This window comes from Periplaneta americana, chromosome 1 (genome assembly GCF_040183065.1).
Source record: "Periplaneta americana isolate PAMFEO1 chromosome 1, P.americana_PAMFEO1_priV1, whole genome shotgun sequence".
Classification (NCBI taxonomy): Eukaryota; Metazoa; Arthropoda; class Insecta; order Blattodea; family Blattidae; genus Periplaneta; species Periplaneta americana.
The window spans coordinates 39,744,064-39,768,748 of NC_091117.1; the positions used below are offsets into that span (position 1 = coordinate 39,744,064).

Below are 24,685 nucleotides of genomic sequence, written 5' to 3' on the forward strand. Positions count from 1 at the left end.
AATAATTACAAAACAAAACAGTTGTTCAGACAGGATTTTACACAAGATTAAGTACTGGTAACCAATGGTGTTATTATTTAAATCGTGTAATAACTACATCATTTATAATAAGATGGGAAAAACTACCGCCAGATTGCTGTTATTGTATCATGCGCACGAGCAAACCTACGACGTAGAGGAGAAAATATCAGTCTCAGAGTACTGAATACGGAGCAGATTTCGATAGCGATATTTTGTCACAGATATTTCGCGTCATCAGTCACAGGTTTACCTGTGACAAAATATCGGTTTGTGAAACATCGGCCATCTCTACTTTCTTCTAGTGATGGGCGAAGTTGTTCTTTTCCCGGAACAGTTCCGACGGTTCCGGTTCCGAAAAAATACTATGTTCCAAACAACAGTTCCGAAATAACAGTCACCAGTGGTGATGGGTCGGAGTCGATGAGTCGTTCAAACGAACGGTACAGTACCCTCCCTCTTCACCATGCAGCTCACAATGGAGCACTCATAGGCATGACATAGTACACATTCTTATCTGCAATGCACATTCGAATCGATTTTGGAAAATTGCTGTGCATGCGGACAGAACTCAAAAGCTTAATGTTAGTAATTAAACAGCTGTTGACTACAAGGACAGAATACAACACTTTGTTTTCGTACATAAAGTTATAAAGACATGGTAGCCAACTAAAAAAAATAACATAACATTTCAAACATATGGTATGTAATTTCTGTTCTCTCTATTACATAATAAAAAAAACAAATCATTAATTTTTATTTTTACTTTTCTTAATACACAGTTATAACAATAATAATAAATATTACAATTTCATAAATAATAAAAAAGATATATATTGGCAGTACTGAAACCTGGAAACCCCGCAGTGGGTTAGTAAAATGTTGGAATCGCATCTTTACCAAAGTGTAATTTAAACTTCGCATTAAACCTCGCTCTCCAAATCAGTACTTATATGGGTAGTTTCCAACAAATAATGCTACAACATTTTTGTCGTTCTTTGATAACAGAGAAGATATCACAAAAACTTGTGCTTGTCAGACCTAACCTCAACAAACGACATACAAACATTGTAACTAAACCACTCATTACCATTTACGACTTTAACCTTTGTATAGAATCAGCTGATCAATGAATTAATAATAGTATGCGTACTTTATGACTTTGTAGAATGTTTATAAAACAGAATTAGTCAACTAATGGTGAAATAAACTATAAAGCGGGAATGAATATTACAGATTATTAAATACTTACTATAACATTACAGATGATTGTAGAGATGGCCGATATTTCACAAACCGATATTTTGTCACAGATAAACCTGTGACTGATGATGCGAAATATCTGTGACAAAATATCGCTATCGAAATCTGCTCCGTATTCAGTACTCTGTGACTGTTGCAACGTCTGCGACTGATCACTGCCATCGAGATCTAGACCATGCCGTAATGCAGGTTGTGTGACGTCACTCGATGAGTCGGGCTTTTCTATTTGCCTATACGGAGCTGAGTGAAATATATTACTTTATAGCGTGTCGGCGCTCAATTTTATTTAGTGTAATGTGTGTATAAGACCCCTTCACACTTCTTATTGCATAATATGTTGCTGAAATAATTACAAAACTGTGTTATTTTAATGTGAACGGAGTTTTACATGTTAACATAACCTGGTTGCATCAACTTTTTAAGTTTGGAATGGAAGCTATTTTTAGATTTAATAAAGAAGAATTATTTATATTCTGATTTTAATTTAGCACATCTACCTGCCTTACTTGTAGGTACAAAGTTTACCACAGTCCCTCCTATGAAATTAGTGTATGTACAGTTGTGTGTTAATCTGGTAGGTTAGATAAATACAATTCATTACAACCCAGTATAGTAGGGAACAAATAAATAATACAATTAAATTTTTATTCAATGTAATTTGTGCATAAGTTCCATTTATGTGTTGCATAATGTGGCAGGAATAATAAATAAAACTGTGTTATTTTTATGTGAAGAGAATTTACCATGTTAACATAACCTATCTGCGTCAACATTTTAGGCTTAAGTTGAGAACGAAAACTGTTTTGAGATTTACTAAAGAAGAATATAGTTTTAGGATAAACTTCAGAACACGGTTACCGTCCTTACTTATAGGTAGAAAATTCACCAGTCCCCCCTATGAAATGTACATACGTTATATTACTTAGTAGAGCTGAGGTATAGTTCCGGTAATTTCTGAAATGAAAACAGTTGAATTTATTTTGGTAATTTCCTAGAAGACGGGCAAAATCCAACATGGCTGACGAAAACTACCAAAACGTTCTGCCAACTATGAAGTTCAAATGTCACCAAACATTACAAAATCAAAGATGGAAAATTAAACATATATTCATATTTTTAAGAAAGAAAAAGCCTTTCAAAAAATGAAAATATGTTTAATTTTTCATCTTTGATTTTTATGGTGTTTGGTGGCATTTGAACTTCATAGTTGGTAGTACTTTTCTGGCAGTTTTCGCCCGCACTTTACCCCCACAAATCACTAAAACACAAAACAAAACAATATTTTATCACCTAATCAAACAAAATTCAATCCTCATTGACGTCTTCAAAGACAACCACTTCACTTGCATTATGACACAGGCTTCAAGGCAATCTGAACTTAAAGCATGCAGCCAACAAAGAACTAAACCACCACTTTGTCGTACAGTTAAGTTCACATAACTAAACCATGTATTTACACAAAATGAAATTCTCTTTGAACTCTTATTACACCTTAACTTGTATGGAGAATTCAATGAACAATTCCTTGGAATCACAGGAACAGTTTTCTCGTCAACAATCGATACAATTTTTATTCACCAGCGAAAGAACTGAACCAAAATCGACATAAAATGTAATACTCTGTTCTATGTTCACACATCTTTCACAAATATCATAAAATGACAAACTTTCAATAGGTTTACCCATCAGACACAATTTAACACCACTCACGTCAAACAACCAAGAACAACTTACTGACGTCATTATCCATTCAAAATTAACGAAAATTCTAGAACACATGATGACAACTATAACCACTGAAATCGAAGGAAAATCATAAAATGACAAACTTCCAATAGCTTTAGCCAGCAAAACAGCATAACACCACTCACTTCAAACAACCAAGAACAATTAACAACGTCATTACCCATTCAAAATTAACGAAAATTCTAGAACAAATGACAACTATAACCAATCAAATTGAAACATCATCAATGCGACACCTCGTATAAAAACCTAGAACTAACATATAAAAGTCACTAAAAATCACTAACATTTAACTCTAAAGTAAAAAAGTTGGTAATACTTAGTATATCCAACCAGGTGCCCGTCTTCTATGAAATTACCTTTATTTTTTGTGGAGATGCATTTGATCCTATAAGCAAGGCATATTAAAATCCTGAACGAACCGAACTAATTTATATATGCAAGATGTATGAATACGAAGGGAACTACCTCAGCGCTAGTTTGGCCCTAGTAACATATTAAACTAATCAGACTTCAGACTGGAGTACCGTCTGAAACGAATAAATACAATTGTGCAGACAAATTGCATTTATAAGTTATACGTAGCGTTATGCTTAATTATAATGCATAATTGCGAATGTGGAAATAAGGCAAGTACTGATAGAATAAACATAACCTATAACTTCAACACATTAAAATATGCGTGCGATGCAACTGAAAATTGTTGAAACGTGCATAAATGAATGTGCAAGAATTTCGTAATGAAGCATGAATGCTTTATTTCAACCAATTACAATTCTAGATACTGTAACAGTAATGAAAACTATAGGGTATAATTTTTCGTAATATACTATATGTAGGCTATCTCGTTTTTAGTTCAAATTGTGTATATTATCAAACGTCGTATTATTTACTCGTATAATGTAGGTTATTCACAAAATAAAAAGGGCGCAATAATTTAAATTTAATAAGACAAATACGGTAAACTAACAATAATGGATTAGACAAGAGTAACATCGGTAACGCTGCACTTAGGCCTAATCACAACTTACTTTACATGCCAGTCAATGTTTCACTTTCACGTATATATTATTACACATATTTAGCCTACTGTTTATAAGACCAAAATTTCACTTAACCACATAAGGGCGCAATATTTAATCGAAATAAAGATAGGTATTACACATATGAACTTTGCCTGCAACAACGTAATTTTCACACCAAAAATAATATTATACCTTAAATTGCAAGTAAATTGTGTCTCAAGTGTCTCACAATCACTGTTTAAAATTTTACTGACGCAATTACACTGCATTTCAGAGAAATATATGTTATTCTTCATGCACTGCAACTAATTCATATGGTTGAAAGACCGCCTTTCGCGATAAGCTGTTAAGCGAGTCACGTGGTCTGCCTTACGGCCTGTATTAGATCACGATGGCAGTGGTACTGTCCTATTATTTCTCACACACTGACATATATATATAGTATATATGATCTAGGGTAGTCTAATGGCAAAATGTAGCCCAATGAGATTCGATCGAATGACTATTTGTGAATACTCAATTTTATGTGTAAACACGTTCTTCTATCAAATTTTATTTTCTCACACTCTAATAGCCATAAGAAGTTTCTCGCTTCCGCAAAAAAATTACGAAAACATAACAGAAAATTTAAAGTAGGACTGAATTCCGGACACAGCGACCATTATTTATGGCAAGGAAAGCTTTGGTATTTTCAGTTTTCTTTTCCTGTTATGTGAATAGCGCCCATTGTTTAACCATCAATTCTTGGATTCATGAATTCGCCGACACCTGACAGTGTCCTTATTGGGAGTCGCCTATGCAACAAAAATGAACTGGCCCTAAATTAATTAATGACATTTCCAACACACCCGCCTTCCAACATTGTAACTATAGCACAGGTCGTGGATTCTGTTTATTACTCTCTGAATGTGTGTGGCTTCATTTTGGTATTTGTAGCTGAATTTCGGGAAGTTTGTAGCAGAAGCAGACTCTGAGATTGGTGCTGCTGAGTCTAGGCTCTTCACAGAGCTATCTAACATTAGTGACGTACGCAAGCACTCCGCTTGGCGCATGCGCATATGCTATCTCTAGCTGCTGCCGTGAGCCTGGTTTGAAGCAGTATCAGCGAGTGCCACAATGTAGTTACGTGATAGTTCCGCGCCGAGGAGCTGGCGTCAATCCTTCCGTAACTAGACCGAAAACCCTAGATCATATATACTAACAGATAGCTCTTTTATATAGGCTTTAGGGTTTGCAGTCGAGGCCGGCTTGATGTAGTTCAATAATCGTCAACAGATGGCACAATGACCAACACCATCACGAGACACGAACTCTGAACCGGTCTGGTCGGTCTAAATCGATTATTTCTTGCTTACGAGATATTCTCGTAAGCAACGGTACTGTCGACAATTGATGATCATGGATAAATATTATTGGCCTATATGACCTAGGCAAGTTCGGAACGAGGGAGTTCTAATTATAGTTGTCACGTGGGCGAAGCGGAGAGATAAGATAAAGTACGCCTTTGTATTGAATAGAATACAATGCAGAGTCTCGCGCAAAGCCAATCTACCTAGAATTTTTAGACCATGTTATAAAGTTATCGGTGGGCTAAATTATGATTCGTTATCTCTTCTGTTTTTATATATTTGTCGTGAATATTATTTATATTATCAACTGAGTGTATAACATAATTTATCCGTTAATTGATATTTCACTAATGATAAATCCGAAGAACAATGGGAAATAAGGGACTAAACACTGAAAAATAAATAAAATAAGAGAATTTGACGTTCGTAATTATAATGTTGTCGGGGTTTTGTTATACTTTACTTTGAATTATTTTAATTTGCACCACAAAAACTTATGAAAATTAATGTTAACATTACCTATTTAGTTATGATAGTAGTATATTGGAAAATTTGTGCATATAGCCTGATTACAATATATAAGTAATCCTATCCTAACCTAACCAATGGTAGTCTTGTTTATTTCAGACATGTTCGTATAATTATACAAAAACAAGAATAATCTAGTTTGCAGCCTGTGATATTGTCTCGTTTACAGTATTATATAATATACATATTACGATATTTACTAGGTACTTTAACAATATATAGTTAATAATATTATAAAATATACAGGCCTAATCCATTACCAAGAAATAGCCCTTCCCTCACATGTTCAATACTGTTTACCTCAAAAGGCTTTCAAACCTTAAAAACTATTAGAAACTGGATTAAAATAGTCATGTTGATGTAGGCCTACAACATTACATTTTTTGTCACTACTCCTGATCCCATTCTAACAGTTTCAGGTTTTGTAATTTGTAACAATACTAACAATACTGATGGGTCATTCCATAGTCACACACGTAACATTTTCGAAGTAACTATGATCTTCACAGGATACTTAATCAAATACTTAGGAGTTCATGAAAGACACATCACTGTTTTTTAACGTAAGCATTCCAAAATATAAATAGAAAATCATAATGAAAAGGAATAATTAATAATGTAAAAAATATTAAATAGTATATGGTGTGACACATGAACATTTTCTTGCCACTTAATTTATTACCAAAATGGAAAATGTTCATATTACTGTGCCAAATGTCATAAATGCATTTAGTTGTTTTTGAAACAATTAAGACATTTGTGAAGTACATGTAACTGCTAAATCGCATACTTTAATAAAAATAACAGTGCCATTAACAAATAAAATATTACAAATTATATTGTGACACACGAACATTTCTGTCAAGTTGATTACTAATCTTTTCAAATGCATATAGAGATTTACCGTATACACTGTGCCTACAGTTCTTATTATACAAAGCAACACTTGATTACACTAAAGTGTCCACACCTGACTGCGAAACCAGGTGGCCCGGGTTCGAATCCCAGTCAGGGCAAGTTACCTGGTTGAGGTTTTTTCCGGGGTTTTCCCTCAACCCAATACGAGCAAATGCTGGGTAACTTTCGGTGCTGGACCCCGGACTCATTTCACCGGCATTATCACCTTCATATCATTCAGACGCTAAATAATTTAGATGTTGATACAGCGTCGTAAAATAACCCAATAAAAAAAATTACACTAAAGTACACTTTCAGATTTAAAATATCCACGGTTGTTTACAACTATATGTGGTGATATCTCCCGTGTAATGTCACGTAACAAATACATCAATATAAGCTATCCACTTTTTCTGCCATTTGTAATACTTCCCTTTTTTTAACAACACAGACGCTTTAAATTCTTCGCCACTACAAGCTTTTGTAACTTCCTCTGCTTATCTGACGTCTTTTTTTTAATTGATTATTTAACGATGTTGTATCAACTACTAGGTTATTTAGCCTCGATGGAATTGATGATAGTGAAATGATATTTGGCGAGATGAGGTTGAGGATTCGCCATAGATTACATGACATTCGCCTTACAATTGGGGAAAACCTCGGAAAAACCTCAACCAGGTAACTTGCCCCAATCAGGATTTGAACCCAGGCCCACTCATTTCACGGTCAGATGTGCCTACCATTACTCCACAGCAGTGGACCGAACATGGGTTATGTACAGTTACCCTGAAAAAGAATGAGACGATTCTTGGTCGTCGGAAGTTGAAGTTCTACAGCGCGGTTCACTCGATATCGACGTAACGATACATAACATGACAAATAGTACAAGAATTGTTACAAGGACCACAACAAGGACAAGGACCAGAATAAGGATCACGAAGAAGACTGCCATTTAAGGCCAGGATTTCACAACATAGCTCGAGTCACAAAATATCATTGCTTCACTGTACCGAATGGCAAATGCCTGCTAAGGGATCTACATTCTGGACTGCTGCTGTCACTGTCTTGTCTCGTTAGCTCACATAGTAGCGTGTCGGTTACACTATATAACCGAAACGTCTCGTGTTCGATCCCGGGTAAAACTTTTTTTTTATTGAGGTATAATTAATTTGTTCAGAATTCCTCGACTGTCTAATTTGTCGAAAAATATGGAATAATTTATGCCCAATTTCTGGGTCTTACAAGTGGGCTGAACCTCGTCAAAAAAAAATCTTACTTGGAAGTTAAGAGTATTCTTCCTCAAACAAAAATCATAAGAAACAAAAAGAGACCTGTTAACTTAAAATCTTGTCCACATGCCATCAGCTTCTATTACAGCTCTAAGTCGATCCGGCATGGATGTCACGAGATTGTGGAATAAGTTCTGATCCCCGGCGAGATCTTCCCAGGTGTCAACAACTTGATCCCACAATTCGTCTCGATTTCGAGGGTGTCGGTGGGCATAGGTGGCTATCCTTCTCTTTTGCAATTCCGCCCATAAATTTTCGATGACATTCAAATCAGGTGACTTCGGAGGCCAATTAATGATTTCGATCTCGGGTCTCCTTTGAAACCATCTTTGAATGCTTGCAGCATAGTGCACGGGATGGTTATCCTGCTGGAACAGCAATGTTCCTTCGGGAAAACGTTCTCGGGCGGAGGGAAGTAATATATTTTCCAGAATGTGCTCGTAAGTTTCCGCATTAAACCGACCACCGATGCGTTCTATAACGCCAGGTCCATCGTAAGACATCCACCCCCAACACGATATGCTAAAGCGCCCCGATCTTTCACGTCGGTGCACATAGAGCTGATCATGTCGGAGACCATCCTCACAATAGACACGGACAGAACCTTCGTAATCACTCGAGATGGTTGTTTCGTCGGAGAAAATTACATTTCTCCAATCGAAATCCACTCGATTGGTAGCGAAGGCAAGATGGTCGACAGCTTGTGCTTCCCCCAATATTTCCATTTGCGCAGCCCTCCGGCTCCTAATACTGCGGTTCCTCAACCTGCTGATCACAGTCTGTGAAGAGCCGGGAAAGTTAGATGCTGCTCTTATTTCGTTAGCAGTCAGAAAGGGGTCCTGTCGAACTGTCTCGAATAAGAGAGCATCCTCTTCCAATGAAGAAATCCGCGAACGCCCAGGAATAGGGCAATTTTCGACCTCCCCTAAATTTTGGTAACGATGAACCCACCTCGCGGCTGTACTTCCAGGAATACCGACCAAGCGGCCAGCAGATCTAGCCCCATATCCAGCCTCAACTAGAGCTATAACTCGCTGTCTCATGTCACGTCGGTTCGCCATTACGATGAGAAATGAGAGATACGATAATACTTTAGTGTAGACAATGACTATTTAACGTGATATAGAATTATTGAAATAACAGGCATCTTGCATAGTAAGAGTTAATAAATCAACCCTAAATTAAATAACTAAATAATAGGAAGTCCAATTGTTGCGAAAATAATCAAATTAAATCTAATTACATTAAGTAAACAAACCCCAAGTTATGACATCACATTGCTACAGCTAAATTGTATGTTATTAACATAAGCATCGAATAGGTCCGTGGTTGTGCGTTGGACGACAAAACCATCACCGAAAGTTCGTGTTTGCGGAGGAATGTAACTTTTTGTTTTTTATAATGTAAATCAGACTTCTAACTACAATCATTCATATTTCTTAGATTACTTATTAATATTTATAGCCAACATTGAATTTGTGAAGAAAAGACTTTAGAAATCTCATATGGAATTTGTGATCTGTAGTGACATAAACTTAGATTATCTCTCGGAACTCTTCCGTAAAAGTAAATTGAATTCACTCCTTGAAACTGGAAACCTTAGCCGTAGAGTAATGTAGTGTTTTCCAGGCTATCCTTGTAATATTAGTCACTTATTTCAACCAGTTTGTTACTAAAATATACACAGTACCTAAGTGTTTACTTGTGACACTGGTGATCCATTTAATTGGTATATGAGACGAATTTAATTTTGTGTTTTACAGAAGGATACATATTGATTTACTTTTGCTCACAATGATTTTAATTTTATTTGTTGTAGTCCAGTTTTCAATAACGTCAAGCTAGTTTTGCAAGGCGGTGATATAAGATTTATCACTAATTTTTTCTGTATATTATACAGTCATCCACGAATAACCTTGCCTGAGAAGTGACATTTCTAGTCAAATCCTACAATAATTTTCAGTAAATATTTTGCACCGAGAAGCTATTATACATTTAATTTTACTTCTGAGACCAGTGAAATATATGCCAATTTTATTAGAAAGGTGCATGTATAATTATCCAATAGCATGATATTATCTGCAACAAAAACTAAAGGGCATGAAAGAAAAGAAGAAAACATTAATGCTGTGGTTCTTAGAGTTCCATTAGAGTTACACGATCATTGTCCACTGAAAGTTGTATTTCTCTATTGAAGTGTAAAAGAGAAACTCTCATAAATTATGTCAGAAACAAAGAAAGGCACCACCCAAATATGTGGGATAATTAATTTAATAATGTTATTACCGGGACTTGAAAAAAGCAATCATATGTAATGGGTGGGGAAAAAAATACTTTTTAATCGCGCTTCTATAGTTCGACAATGCTGACTATTCAAAGTTTTGCCTGACAGGTGAGCTACCATAAATTCCTTGAAGTCCTAGTTATTACTGAAGCCAAATGTGTGTCTCTTGTCAAGAGTCCATTTTATTTATACTTGTTAAGACATCATTCATAGACTAGTTACCGCTTTCAGTTTTGATACTACATACACTGAAATTAATCTATTATTATTCGTCCTATTTATACATTTATATTGAATGATTCGGTCTACCTTCATAACACATCTCATCAACAATACTCGATAGGAGTTGAATTAGCTTCCATGCTGCGTTGTATTTATTTTGTCATGTTCCTATAGCAGGAATATTAAATAGGAATTCCTTAAAACAGATTTATATTCACTCCTATGCCTTTATATAGAATACCAGTACATATACTGTATTTCTTAAGATTTGGTTACTTTATAAACAGTATGTTAGTGCAAGAATTCTTTTTTTCATATTTAATAATTCTGGCATGTGTCAATAAATATGCTTGAGACCTCTGTCTCTCTGAATTACTCTTTACTAACTGGAAACATATTCAAAATTTATATTTTAAAAAAGTATTAAAATATCCTCACAATTTAGAGCATAACAATTCCCGAAATAATCATCCTACATTAAATTATTAAGATAAAAATGATTCAATCTATCGCTTGTAACAATACCTTTATGGTCCTAATAAATTAAGAAATAATTTACATCCAACAGATTTATTTTAAAATGGCCTGCAGTTATTATTTTGAATTTTATTGTACCTTAATAAATTGAGTTAAGGTACAATAAAATTTCATCAAGTTTCAAACAAAGTAATTCCATCTTTCCAACAGGGGGACAATAAATACTTAAAGTAATGCTAAACTCGAAAAACTTATTGATGCAACTTAATTTCATATTCTATACCACTAACACCAAAAAAAAGTGTCCTATTGTTCATACTGATTCAAGATGAATAGTTTCTTAGTGTTTGTCCATTCCACTTTTTTTATTGTCCTTCCCATTTCTATTTCTCTCATTTTTAGTAGGTACTTCACATGTAGTATATGTTTTATTTCAATACATATAATGACCATGAAGATATTTGGATATGTCTTACAAAATTCTTGCTGAAGACCATTGTGGTAATATTCTGCCGCATCTGTAGTTTGTACATTTCGAAATTTTCGTGCTTCAGCCCAGAATTCAGGCGGGGGAGGGGAGGTTGATGTGCCAATGTAGTTTTCCAGAATATAATAATATTCAAAACATTCTCTAATAGGAGGGGCCTCTGATATTAGCTCTGCAAAAAATCTGATATCGGTACTTCTGTTGCTGGTAAATAAGAAACAACGAAATATAAAAATTTTTAACCACTTTCGAATTTCAGGTGCTTTGTGTCTCAGCTGCTGGTTTGATATACTGTTTGTTTCCTTTAATTTTCCAGAGCAAAAACTGTCCTAAGCGAAATTTACACTCTGTAATTTTAACACTGGGAACATTTATTTTGGCAGCATTGTGTGATGCTATTTCATAATATAACAAGAGCTTTGAAATGATTAACTGCTAACTACTTACCTGGGTGAAGCGGTTCCTGTGATTTCTGAAGTGAAAACCGTTCAATTTATAAGGAATCTTTTTGTGGAGATGCATTTGATTGTACATGCAAGGTGTAAAAGTGCGTAAACTAACTGACCCCAGTGCTGTCATGGAGGCCACACGAGGCCATATATCGTATGGAACCTACAATTTTTTTTAATTAATCGTATGGGGAAATGAAAATTTTGTCTGTAAGGAGCCATACGGCATATGGGTGCCTAAGTTTTGTACGTGCAGATCTATACAGATCTTAGATCATCTCTTCCTGTTCCTACTCTACCTACCGCCTATTTTGTTTGATGTTCATAAACAAAAATTATCCACCTCTTCAGCACTGGAATCCAGAATTATATAAAATAATGGTTGAAAAACAAGAAGTGCTGCAAATATACACTCCAAGATTCATCGAGACAAGTGTGCATCTATGGTGGTGCTACATGGTGTATTCTTTAAATCAAACTTGTACAATTAAATTGTAAAGCAAAACAATTTCTTTACTTCTTCTTTAGTATTAAAAAAAAATTAAATGACAATTGGAGAAATAGAGAGAGGAGAGTAAAATATATTTCAAGGGAGAAAACAAGGGGTGGGGTGTATGGCCAAGAAAAAAATTACCATGACCACTGACCAAACCTAACCTGTTACAGACTCATGTATGTAAGGTGAATAAGCTGAGTATGAAGGAAACTACCTCAGCGCTAATTTAACTCTTATAGATGAACTATATAAAGAACTTCAAGTGTCAATATTGTCTCAAAGGTTTCTGTGTAACAAACTTCATTTAGAAATGCCCATCTGCGATTATGTTAACTGTAGAAGAAGGAAGAAATATTGTCGTCATATGAAGTTACTCAAATTTCCAATTAAGGACAAGGAAAGGCTACAAAAGTTATTTTTGATTTCACCCTTATAAATTGAACGATTTTCACTTCAGAAATCACCGTAACTACCTCAGCACTAGTTTCAGTAATTTAAGGACCAGTATAAAGTAAATTTAATTAAAGTGAGAAAGAAATTCGTAAGGGAGGCGGTCAGGAGGGATTGAGGTTGTCTACTAATTCGTTGCAAACAACTATTATAGTCTATTTCATTTGACTAACGATGATTTGTAGAGAGCAAAATACCTACAGTAGGGTAAAGAATCTAAATCAGTACGTTTGAGAACGGATATAAAAGTGTCAGGAAAATAATAGAATTACCGTATATTGCAATTAACTCTGCATTGGCAGAGAAACCGCACAGGGTATCGTAAATCTGCTGAAAATTAGAAAATTGTGTAAAAAAATGCATTCAGAGCGAATTTTCCAGCCTGATAATATCTCGCCCACGTTATGGACATAATTCAATACCGTAAGACTGATATAAAACGAATACTAGAACAATTTGTTAACCAAAGACGATGTTCAGTAGTTATTTAACAACATAAAGAGCAAATAAAAACACAAACGCATATTCTAGCAATAGTTCAGATGAAAAGAAAATGATTAGTACGACCGCTTATTCGTAAAAAGAACACTGCCAGCTGTGTAGCCTACATGAAGCAATATATCAGGTCTACGTTATGAACACGTTGAATTTAATGTGGACGATAAACGTACAGTTATTATTTATCTGCTTCCATATCGCATCATATAATACACCTGTAAAATGAAAACATATAGGCCTAGAAAAAGAGGAAACAAGTTTGGGGGGAGGGAGTTGTAATTCTTCCCCTTTCGGATAAATTCAGAAGAGGGATACCTGCTTTTCCTTCATATTCAAAAATTGTAATCTTGTTCACACAAAATAAATTAGTGCCTTTTCGTGAGCATCATGATGTGCATTCAACAAACGCAGACAAATCTGATCTTTTTAGTATTTTGTGATAATTGTTGCTAGGGAGGTATTGTATACTGAAAATTAAAAACAATTAGATTTCGTACATCAAATGATGACAGATTATATATTGAACGCAAACAACATTATATCAGCCATGTACCAAAATGTCATCTATGTGTGTTGATGAATTTGGGTAAAACAAGCTTCTGTATACTACAATTTAGCGACACATCAAAGTCTTATTGTAACATAACCTCACATTACAATGAGAAAGAAATTTGGAGGTGGCATGACGTAAAAAAGTCATCCCACAGTCGTATTACTCTATGTACTGTTCAGGTACTCTGCCATCTAGTGTTTGTTATTGCAAGCTCATTTCTCGACACTAGCGACGCATAGTGTCCGTTATTTTCCAGTTGCGTCTGAATTTAATATAAGCTTGGTCAATCTGTTTTATATATGATCTAGGCCGAAAACTAGAGATTTCATTTACCTATACCAATGAAAACAGGAAAATATAAATGCGCTTATTTCTTCAAAATCCAACGGGTAATCTAAGGCTCACAGATTACCCTTCAGCTTCGCCCCTGCTCAATATTATAATGTTAATGCACGACTTAAAATAATTTATCGATTATATTATATACAATGAAAAGGATCAATTTTTAAAACGATTAGGATAATCACATAACCTCAATTTCTCCGTACCCAACTACATTAAAAATTATCAACTGATTTCGTATCTACAATCAACTACGATATAACCTCTTGGTATATGAGGTTAACTTTTTACATGTTACTGTTCAGTTAGATTAGTATTTATTTGTTAATGGTACATGTACATAATTTATTTGTTGGATTTTCCCATATAAACCACTGAAATGTGGCGTGTATAGAGAAATCGTATTCACATTGCACTGCTCTTCAATATTTCCTGTTAATTTTTATCGGTGTGACAAAATATCGGTATAATTCATGCATATTGTGCTTACTTAGCGATATAAAATATCGGTGTGACAAAATCACAGATAAAAGTCACAGATATTTAATTGTCACAGTCACAGTTGTCACAGATACTTGAAAATATCGTTTAAGCTCAACTCTAGATGATTGGCCAGTCTTACAAATGTTGATATTAAAGTTCGCGCCACCGCAAGGATTTCAATTTCCTTGCGCCCCCCTCCAACCACGTGAGAGTTTCAAGTACCAACTTCACTTCGTAGTAGTGATGGGCGAAGTTGTTCTTTTCCCGGAACAGTTCCGACGGTTCCGGTTCCGAAAAAATACTATGTTCCAAATAACAGTTCCGAAATAACAGTCACCAGTGGTGATGAGTCGGAGTCGTTGAGTCGTTCAAACGAACGGTACAGTACCCTCCCTCTTCACCATAGACAAATAACACCATGCAGCTCACACTGGAGCACTCATAGGCATGACATAGTACACATTCTTATCTATAGATGGCACTGCAATGCACATTCGAATCGATTTTGGAAAATTGCTGTGCATGCGGACAGAACTCAAAAGCTTAATGTTAGTAATTACACAGCTGTTGACTACAAGGACAGAATACAACACTTTGTTTTCGTACATAAAGTTATAAAGACATGGTAGCCAACTAAAAAAAATAACATAACATTTCAAACATATGGTATGTAATTTCTGTTCTCTCTCTTACATAATAAAAAAAACAAATCATTAATTTTTACTTTTACTTTTCTTAATGCACAGTTATAATAATAATAATAATAATAATAATAATAATAATAATAATAATAATAATGATAATAATAATAATAATAATAAATATTACAATTTCATAAATAAAAAAGATATATATTGGCAGTACAGAAACCTGGAAACCCCGCAGTGGGTTAGTAAAATGTTGGAATCGCATCTTTACCAAAGTGTAATTTAAACTTCGCATTAAACATCGCTCTCCAAATCAGTACTTATATGGGTAGTTTCCAACAAATAATGCTACAACATTTTTGTCGTTCTTTGATAACAGAGAAGATAGCACAAAAACTTGTGCTTGTCAGACTTAACCTCAACAAACGACATACAGACATTGTAACTAAACCACTCATTACCATTTACGACTTTAACCTTTGTATAGAATCAGCTGATCAATGAATTAATAATAGTATGCGTACTTTATGACTTTGTAGAATGTTTATAAAACAGAATTAGTCAACTAATGGTGAAATAAACCATAAAGCGGGAATGAATATTACAGATTATTAAATACTTACTATAACATTACAGATGATTGGCCAGTCTTACAAATGTTGATATTAAAGTTCGCGCCACCGCAAGGATTTCAATTTCCATGCGCCCCCCTCCAACCACGTGAGAGTTTCAAATACTATCTTCATCCAACGAAGTTCCAAGTACAACATAAAGAACAACGAGAACAGTGTAACTGCTGCTGTCGTTGGTTCATCGGAACAAGCTCCGACGTTCCGACTGTTATCTCGGAGTCGGAACATACCTTGTGCAACGCGGTACTGCGAGCCCGCAACAGCTGGGCAAGTGAGCAGCTCGGAGTCGGAACACTGTTATTTCGGAACAGGAGGTTCCGACCTACTGTTCATTTTTGCAATAGTTCCGAGGGAGTCGGAACATACCTTGTGCAACGCGGTACTGCGAGCTCGCAACAGCTGGGCAAGTGAGCAGCTCGGTGTCGGAACACTGTTATTTCGGAACAGGAGGTTCCGACCTACTGTTCATTTTTGCAACAGTTCCGAGACCGGAACAGTTCCAAAATAACTGTTGTGTTATTTTTTACCCATCTCTACTTCTTAGTTTACAGATCAGTTGATTTCCAGCTTGCAGTCTGATAAGTTGACAACTGCAAATGTGTATGTGCAAGTGTGTGTTCAATGAATTTTACAGTAGTTCGGTATCGGTACGATAATTGGTTGATATGTCACCCCACAAGTTCACACTAGAACATAGAACTTTTATAAACTAATATTCTTTCAGATGAGGCGTAGGGAATTTGTGAAAGCAGATGAACACCACTCCGAACAACTGTAAACTCAGGTTAGTACTCATTATGAGCTAAAATAGAACAGTATGCAATGCTATTGTTAATAGTTATATGGATAAAAATGTGCAAGTTACGGACTAATAATGGCACGTTCTCTGCTGATCTGATACACGTGTCCCTGGCTGGGAGCTGAGCTACATAGGTAGGCCTATATGCATAATTATATGAACATTGTACACACGTCTAAGAGGTCTTACACGATGTTTCATCACTTTCTTTTGTCACCCAGCATTTAGCATAGAAATTAATTTTAAAGAGATCTCATTAGATACGCCCAATACAAAATAAGTATTAAATTTGTTTAAAATGTAATTTACCTTCATCACAGGAACCGCTTGAAATATGTTTGTCTACAGATATTTCTAATAGACCTGTCTTTTTAAGAAATTCTCATTGGCACATTGAAGTTGTCTGGGGGGGGGGGGAATCTGATATTTCTGTTTTGTACTGCTGTTCAGCACTTCTAATGTGAGAGCTGTTTTGGTACACTTTCTGTTCCAGGTGACTACACACACAAATTATATGACATAGGATCAGAAGAACGAGGAGGCCATATTCCAGCACTAATAGACTAATTAGTTCATGAAACACTTCGTCTAAGCTTTCTAAGATTCTTAGTCTGTGAGCTCTCGTGGAATCTTGCTGAACGTAAGAAAACTTCCACTCATTATCTGATAATTGTTAAGAAAAAGGACTAAGTATGTCCACTTTCGTACATTGTGGCTCTTATTTTTCCGAATAGTATTGGTCTTACTTTTCTTTCAGCACTTAAAGCATACCATACACCAATTTTGACATTATACTACTCGATCAACATTTCTTCTTGGGCATTTGTGCGATATAGGTCTTTCTGCCTTACACGCAGAGGCGGAGATAGGCGATTTCCTTGGGGAAGGAGGTCACAATAGGATGATTTTATTTACTTGGTTATTTAATGACTCTGTATCAACTACTAGGTTAATTAGCATCAATGTAATTGGTGACAGCAAGATGGTATTCAGTGAGATGAGGCCGAGGATTGGCCATAAATTACCTAACATTCGCCTTATGGTTGGGAAAAACCTCGAAAAAAATCCAACTAGGTAATCAGCCCAAGCAGGAATCGAACCCAAGTCTGAGCACAACTCCAGATCAGCAGGCAAACGCACTACCACCTGAGCTACACCGGTGGTTTTCCAATTCTTTCTTACCCATAGTATAAAAAGATAAATCGCATAATAAATGCCTATATTTAGAAACATTGATTTAAGTACTACAGGTGTCCCATAAGTCTGGAACATACAGAAATGAGCTTTTACAGAATGTGCTCTGTAAGTTCTCCATTCTGCAGAACGAACTCTTCATTCAGCAATGATACATCACTGCCAGCAAGACAAGGTCTGACAGTGGCAGAAGTGCATAAAAAGCACCAGCTTATCTGCTGCATGATAACAACTGGATAGAGAAATTCATAGATAGCATTGACTGAAATAAATTTAAATATTTCCATCTACTTAAATATTTATTAATCGACAGAAAGTACATTATTACATCCGTAATATGAGTGAGAGCAGTGGCTATGACTCCTAGGATGAGTAGCCCAACTTAGACGAAGCAAAAAATCATATTAATTCGTGTTATTTTTTTTTTGTATCCCCGTAACATGCCATGAAGGCACTTGGGGGGCATGGAGGTAGAACCCAACCTTGGCACTAGAATGAGGTGGTGTGGTCGGCACCACGCTCTGACCACCTTTACCCCCGGGAAAGACCCGGTACTCAATTTTATAGGAGGCTGAGTGAACCTCGGGGCCGTTCTGAAACTTTGGCAACGATAAAAAATCCTGTCACCACCTGGGATCGAACCCTGGACCTTCCAGTCCGTAGCCAGCTGCTCTACCAACTGAGCTACCCTGCCGCCCAATTCGTGTTAAATGGCTAGTGCTATTTTCCCGTGCCATTATCTTCAAAAGCTGTCTGCTCTGTGCATTTTTTATGCCCAAGCCTATGCTCTTCATGACTTCCTTGTTCATGTCATCTCTTTACCTCAAATCTTAATAAATGTCCATAGATATTATTTAATGTCTTTTTTTTTTCTGTATTCTAATAACTTATTACTAATAAGGGTATAATATCATTGGTGTTGAGGTAAAAGATTGTAACCCTCAATTTAAAAACCTTTGAGGAGAGCTAAAGACGAATTTTATTCTATTTATTTTTTTTATGAGTAAGTCACTTTATTTTATAGTGTAACCTCTTTGTCATTATTAATAAAAATAAAAATTCAGTAAAATTCTAACCCAATACTGACAGGGGGAAACATTCTACCAAGCTACATATTAAAAGAGTGAGGGCCACAAATTCTACTAATTGTTAATTCTACCACAAATAATTGAGGGTTAATTTCTTTTACATACACGCAGAAAGGACATAAACAAATAGTATGGTGTGAAAATCTCATTTTTTCAGTTTTTGAGAGTTCCGACCTTTTTTTTTTTTTACCATGACACCAACAGTACAGTATAGTATTAGTATATTTTTTGCTTTAATTTTACTTTTTTAATTTAAAATTTTTTTTTGTGTTTTCCAATCCAGAAATTCTACCACTTCCCTGTAGATAATCAATTTCAATTGTCACTGATCATCAAATATATGTATTTAACATCAGAATTTCATTTCCATATCCGAAAATTGGTACCAAAAGCTTTCCAACATATTTTATGCGCCTCTCTAGATACGTTTATCACATTATATTGCAAGTAAGATACAATTTTACAGACAGTTTTCGTACCTTTCAGAAAGCATTTGCGGAAGTAAGTAAAGAAAAATGCACAAAATAATTATTTTTTTATGAAAGGACTTTGATTGAACAGAAAAATTCGTTAAAGTGGTGTTCATTATATCTATGTTTGAATAACACTAATTCTATGATGACAGATAACCGTGCTTTTGATACATTATCAATAAATAATCGATTAAGATAATTAACACTCTTTCATATTCATATTTTGAAATAAATTTTGACGATAGCCTACTAATGCAAAAGTCTGCTTCAACTAGTACATTTCGTGAAATTTTGCAAGCATGTGCTGTAAGATTTATTTGATGTTTTACTGAGTATAATTTTCACTGTTTTAGGCTGATGGCTCGGCCTATAGTATTTGTAACTGGAAATGCTAAGAAAGTGGAAGAATTTGTCGCGATATTGGGCAAGTCTTTCCCATATGAGGTGAGTATAAGAATCAGACACATACTAAAACCCAAACTTCATTACTTTTATAGAAGTAACTTTTATTTGAAATAAATTTATATAAAGACTAAAAGAAAAACGTGCATTTCACAAAGAAATTAAAATTATATTTGTTTCCTTGTCACTACGGTATCTTTTAAAATTGTGTCAGAATACTGAAAGAGAGCAGAAACTGAGATTTCGAGTGAAATTATAATGTTAATAACAATGTTTATTTAATTTATGTTTTCTAGGTTGAGAGCCGTAAAATAGATTTACCAGAATATCAAGGAGAAATAAGTGACATTTGTATTAACAAGTGCAAAGAAGCAGCAAAGATAGTGAAAGGGCCTGTACTTATTGAAGATACTTGCCTCTGTTTCAATGCTTTGAAAGGTCTTCCAGGTATGATGTTGTAAAGAAATTGTAACTGCATTATGCTTAGATCTTAATAGTACATTATGCAACGAGCCTATAATGATAGTAATTAATAATGAAAAGTGTCGTCCATATTTGTATAACTTGGATCAGAGGGCATACTGGGATAGTTGGAAAGGAGAGAGCTGATGAATTGGCAAAGATGGCAGCCAACTCTGATGTGCCACTGTCATACAATTTATGTCCGATATCTATACTAATAATAAATCTGTAGCCGAAATTTTTCTGGTACTTTTCGATTTTCCAAAAATAATTGGTCCTAACATATATAATTAACCACCCTGAAACCGAAAATCGCTTTTTTGAAATTTTTGTTTGTATGTCTGTCTGTCTGTATGTATGTTTGTTACCTTTTCACGCGATAATGGCTGAACGGATTTCGATGAAAATTGGAATATAAATTAAGTTCGTCATAACTTAGATTATAGGCTATATGGCATTCAAAATACATTATTTAAAAGGGGGGTTATAAGGGGGCCTGAATTAAATAAATCGAAATATCTCGCTTATTATTGATTTTTATGAAAAATGTTACATAATAAAAATTGCTTTAAAAATCATTTCCGATAAGTTTTATTCTTTGAAAAATTTTGATAGGACTGATATTTAATGAGATAAATGAGTTTTAAAATTAAAATAACTGCCATCTAAGGCCGTGTAATGAATTAAAAAACAAATGACTTCGTCTATAAGGGGCCTTGGACAGCAACAATCGAAAGCTATGAAAGATAGCCTACAGATAATGTTTCTGCGTTTCTATGAAGTAATATCAGAAGCTTAATTAACCGATTTGTATAATTAATTATTAATTCACCATTGGAAAGTGTAGTTTCTCTAGATGGACATAATGCTATAATGTTATCACAGTAACTCCTGAGTGAATCGAGGACAGGTACGATTAAAATAGATTCTTATGCACAGAAAGCTTAATAGGCTATTCTGTATATTCGTTTCCTGTATTTCCTAAACTAATTTTTATGATCAAATGAGTGGTCTCTGGATCAAAATGATCGCATTTTAATTTTTTAATTAAATTTAAATTAAGTAACATAATAAACGATTTATCCTTCTATCAAACACGAATGTTCCCTGGATCAAATGTCCTATTTTAATTATATAATTACTTTATATTTATTTCTAATGGGTGCAGCGGAGCGCACGGGTACGGCTAGTCATGTATAAAAAAAGTAGCCAAAGAACATTATATGCAAGAATGGAACGAAATATGGGTCAATAGTGATAGGGGAATTCTTACAAAAGAGCTGTATTTTCCGACGGTCTATGATCGTAATAAATGTAAAGTAATAACGCCAAATTTCGTACTGACACAGTTTTTGACTGGGCATGGAAAATTCGGGGAATACTTAAATAGATTTCATATTAAAGACGATGCAACTTGCATTTGTGGGGAGGAATCTCAAGATGTCGAACATGTATTATATGATTGTCCAGTCTTTTGCCGTGAAAGATACGAGCTTGAGTTGTTACTGAACACTCTAAATTATACATTTACCAAACCGTTAACCAATATACTTACCAACTCCAAATCATATAAGTATTTCATGTCCTTCTTGAATAGAATATTAGTGAAACTGTAAAATTATTCCGGGGGGAAAAAAAATCGTATTAGTTCTAATTAACTATAATGAAACTGTAAGTCTTCAATTTCGCATACTATAATATTGTACTATTAGTTTTAATTTTTATTTTAATTAGGCATTTGATTTATAATTTTGAGCCATTTCTTGTAATACCTGATTATTGCCAATTGTTGTTAGGCCTACTAAATAATGTATTTAATTCGTAAATTTTAAGCCATCTCTTAGTATAACTATTTATTGCTTCTAAAATAACATGTTTAATAGCTATTATATATATATTTCTTCCTATAAGCATTAGATATAAATATAGAGACATGCCTTGAGGCTTTATGAAACGATCCATTCTTTCATTAAGGTGCATTCTTGTACATAATTCATGTGAATTGTAACCTTGACCACAATTTTGTATGATAATTGTATTATTGTTTATTGCTTATAAAATATGTATTTTGATACCAACTATAACCCTAATATACCTCAGGGTGAAATAGGATTTATAAATTGGATAATAAAAAAAAAAAAAGATGCGAGGATGTTTATGAAACGAGCACAAGCTCGTTTCATAATTTTCATACGAGCATCTTAATTACCATTATAGGCAAGTTTCATACGACTTTTTATGCTCGACCATATTTCTAATTTGAAATTTGAAAGTATTCATGTTATGGTTATGTGACTGGGGAGCGAACTGACCTTGTGCAATCTCGTAAATTGTGAGATGTGCGCAGACGCGAAAGTATTGATTTTTTCCAGGCAACGAATGTCAACGACCTTGATATAATCTAGTAAGATAAACGTTAAAATTGATATAACCTTGAAATTGAATTCGACATTGAAAAACGAGATGCCAAATTGAATTTATTTGAATATTATTTACAATAAACGTTAATTATTATAGTAACAGAACATAACCTTCTGCGACAGTATTGGATTTCCAGCCTGCGTGACGTTTTGCTAGTTGTCTTTCGATTGCATATCCGAGAATAATCAAAAACCTGAACTTTAATGAATAGGTGTACTTTAATGACATGAATTAAAGGACTGCTACCAGGTGTATAATTACTACATTTCGGCATGGTCGAGCATAAATTTATATTTAGGTTATAAAGTAGAACTTTTTCAAAGCAGAATCTCAAGGAACCTAATTTATTTTCGAAATTGGATAAGTTTCTGTATTAACTGTCTCCATAACTTAATTATATAGTGTGTTGTTATTCATTCATAGTTAACTGCCCAATCTCCTCCATTTTCCACCATCCTCTTAGTCTCCACATACGATCCATATATCTTAATGTCTATCATCTTATATCTACTACCCCGAACCTTTCTCCCATTCACCATTCCTTGTAGTGCATCCATCATTAGGCAGTTTTTTCTTAGCCAGTGACTCAGACAATTTCTTTTTCTCTTCTTGATCATTTTCTGCATTACTCTTTCTTTACCTACTCTTTCTAGTATAGCTTCATTTCTTATTGTTATTTAGTCAACTGTCCGAAGATATGTCTGAATACAATGCCACACTCCACGCAAAGTACTCCACTAGTCTCTTCCTTAGTTCTTTCTCCAGACGTCCGCAAAATATGCTCCTTATTCTATTGAAAGCTTCCTCTACCATTCTGCTTTTGACTTCCTGGCAGCATCTCATGTTGCTACTTACAGTACAATCCAAGTATTTGAAGCTGTCCACTTGTTCTACAGCCACATTTAGAATTCACGTTTACCTTCTTTATTTTTCTTCTGATAACCATGGTACTCGTCTTGTTTTAATTTATCTTCATCCCATAGCTCCAGTAGCATCTCCTCTTCTGCTAATAAAGCCATGTCATGAGCAAATCTTATCTTGTTTCTCCTAAAATCACTTCTCTCATGTCCTGAAGACAGTTCTTTACTAAATCCTCCAAGTAGATATCTAGTTATTATTATACAACATTTTACTACGCCAGATATGCTGCTGTTGTTTACTAATGGCTAGACTTGAGGAATTATTCAGTACAACTTCGGAAGGTTTTCCAGTTTCTGGAGGTTGGGGTCAACTTTTCGACAGTGAAGCAATGTTCTCCATTCATTTAGGTATTCCGATTCTTGCAGATAATGCAGTGTTCATAATTTTAAACCTGTGAAGGTGCACTGCTAAACAGTCATGTCCCGTGTCTAGGTATAAGTTTGCTATTACTTCTTTTCTGGATTTATCTTTGCTTGCCATGTATCCCTGATATTTTTCACGACTTTGTTCTTGGATAGGTTTAATGCTTTTATGTAGAATACATCTTGGGTTCACTTCCTTGAGTTTTTTTTTTATGTTTTACTGTGGAGTTGTAAATTCAGATATAGTGACATACAGCTTCTTCTTCTTCTTCTTCTTCTTCTTCTTCTTGCGAGGTTTTTTTATAGCTGATGCCATCTCTCGCTTTCTAGTCTCCAGCATCTTCTATCCAAACATTCTTTATATTTTAGTCTTCTGGATGTCATTGCATCTTCAACATCTCTTCTCCATGAGTGTCTAGGTCTTCCTT

At 34.8% G+C, this 24,685-nt stretch overlaps 1 protein-coding gene across 8 annotated transcripts in view; it reads left to right on the forward strand.

Moving 5' to 3' along the window:
• LOC138694660 (inosine triphosphate pyrophosphatase) overlaps nucleotides 1–24,685 on the forward strand; it is a 60,830-nt gene that overhangs the window by 32,807 nt on the left and 3,338 nt on the right. The window contains exons 1-5 of one of the 8 annotated variants that reach the window (XM_069818656.1): nucleotides 16,667–16,735; nucleotides 16,860–16,919; nucleotides 17,428–17,574; nucleotides 20,043–20,133; nucleotides 20,388–20,538. In XM_069818656.1, coding sequence (XP_069674757.1) covers nucleotides 20,047–20,133; nucleotides 20,388–20,538 — 238 coding nt within the window. In that variant the 5' untranslated portion in view covers nucleotides 16,667–16,735; nucleotides 16,860–16,919; nucleotides 17,428–17,574; nucleotides 20,043–20,046. Of the gene's footprint in view, nucleotides 1–16,655; nucleotides 16,920–17,427; nucleotides 17,575–20,042; nucleotides 20,134–20,387; nucleotides 20,539–24,685 lie in introns of those variants that run through there. The other 7 variants (XM_069818672.1, XM_069818665.1, XM_069818638.1 and 4 more) reach the window with 7 other exon arrangements.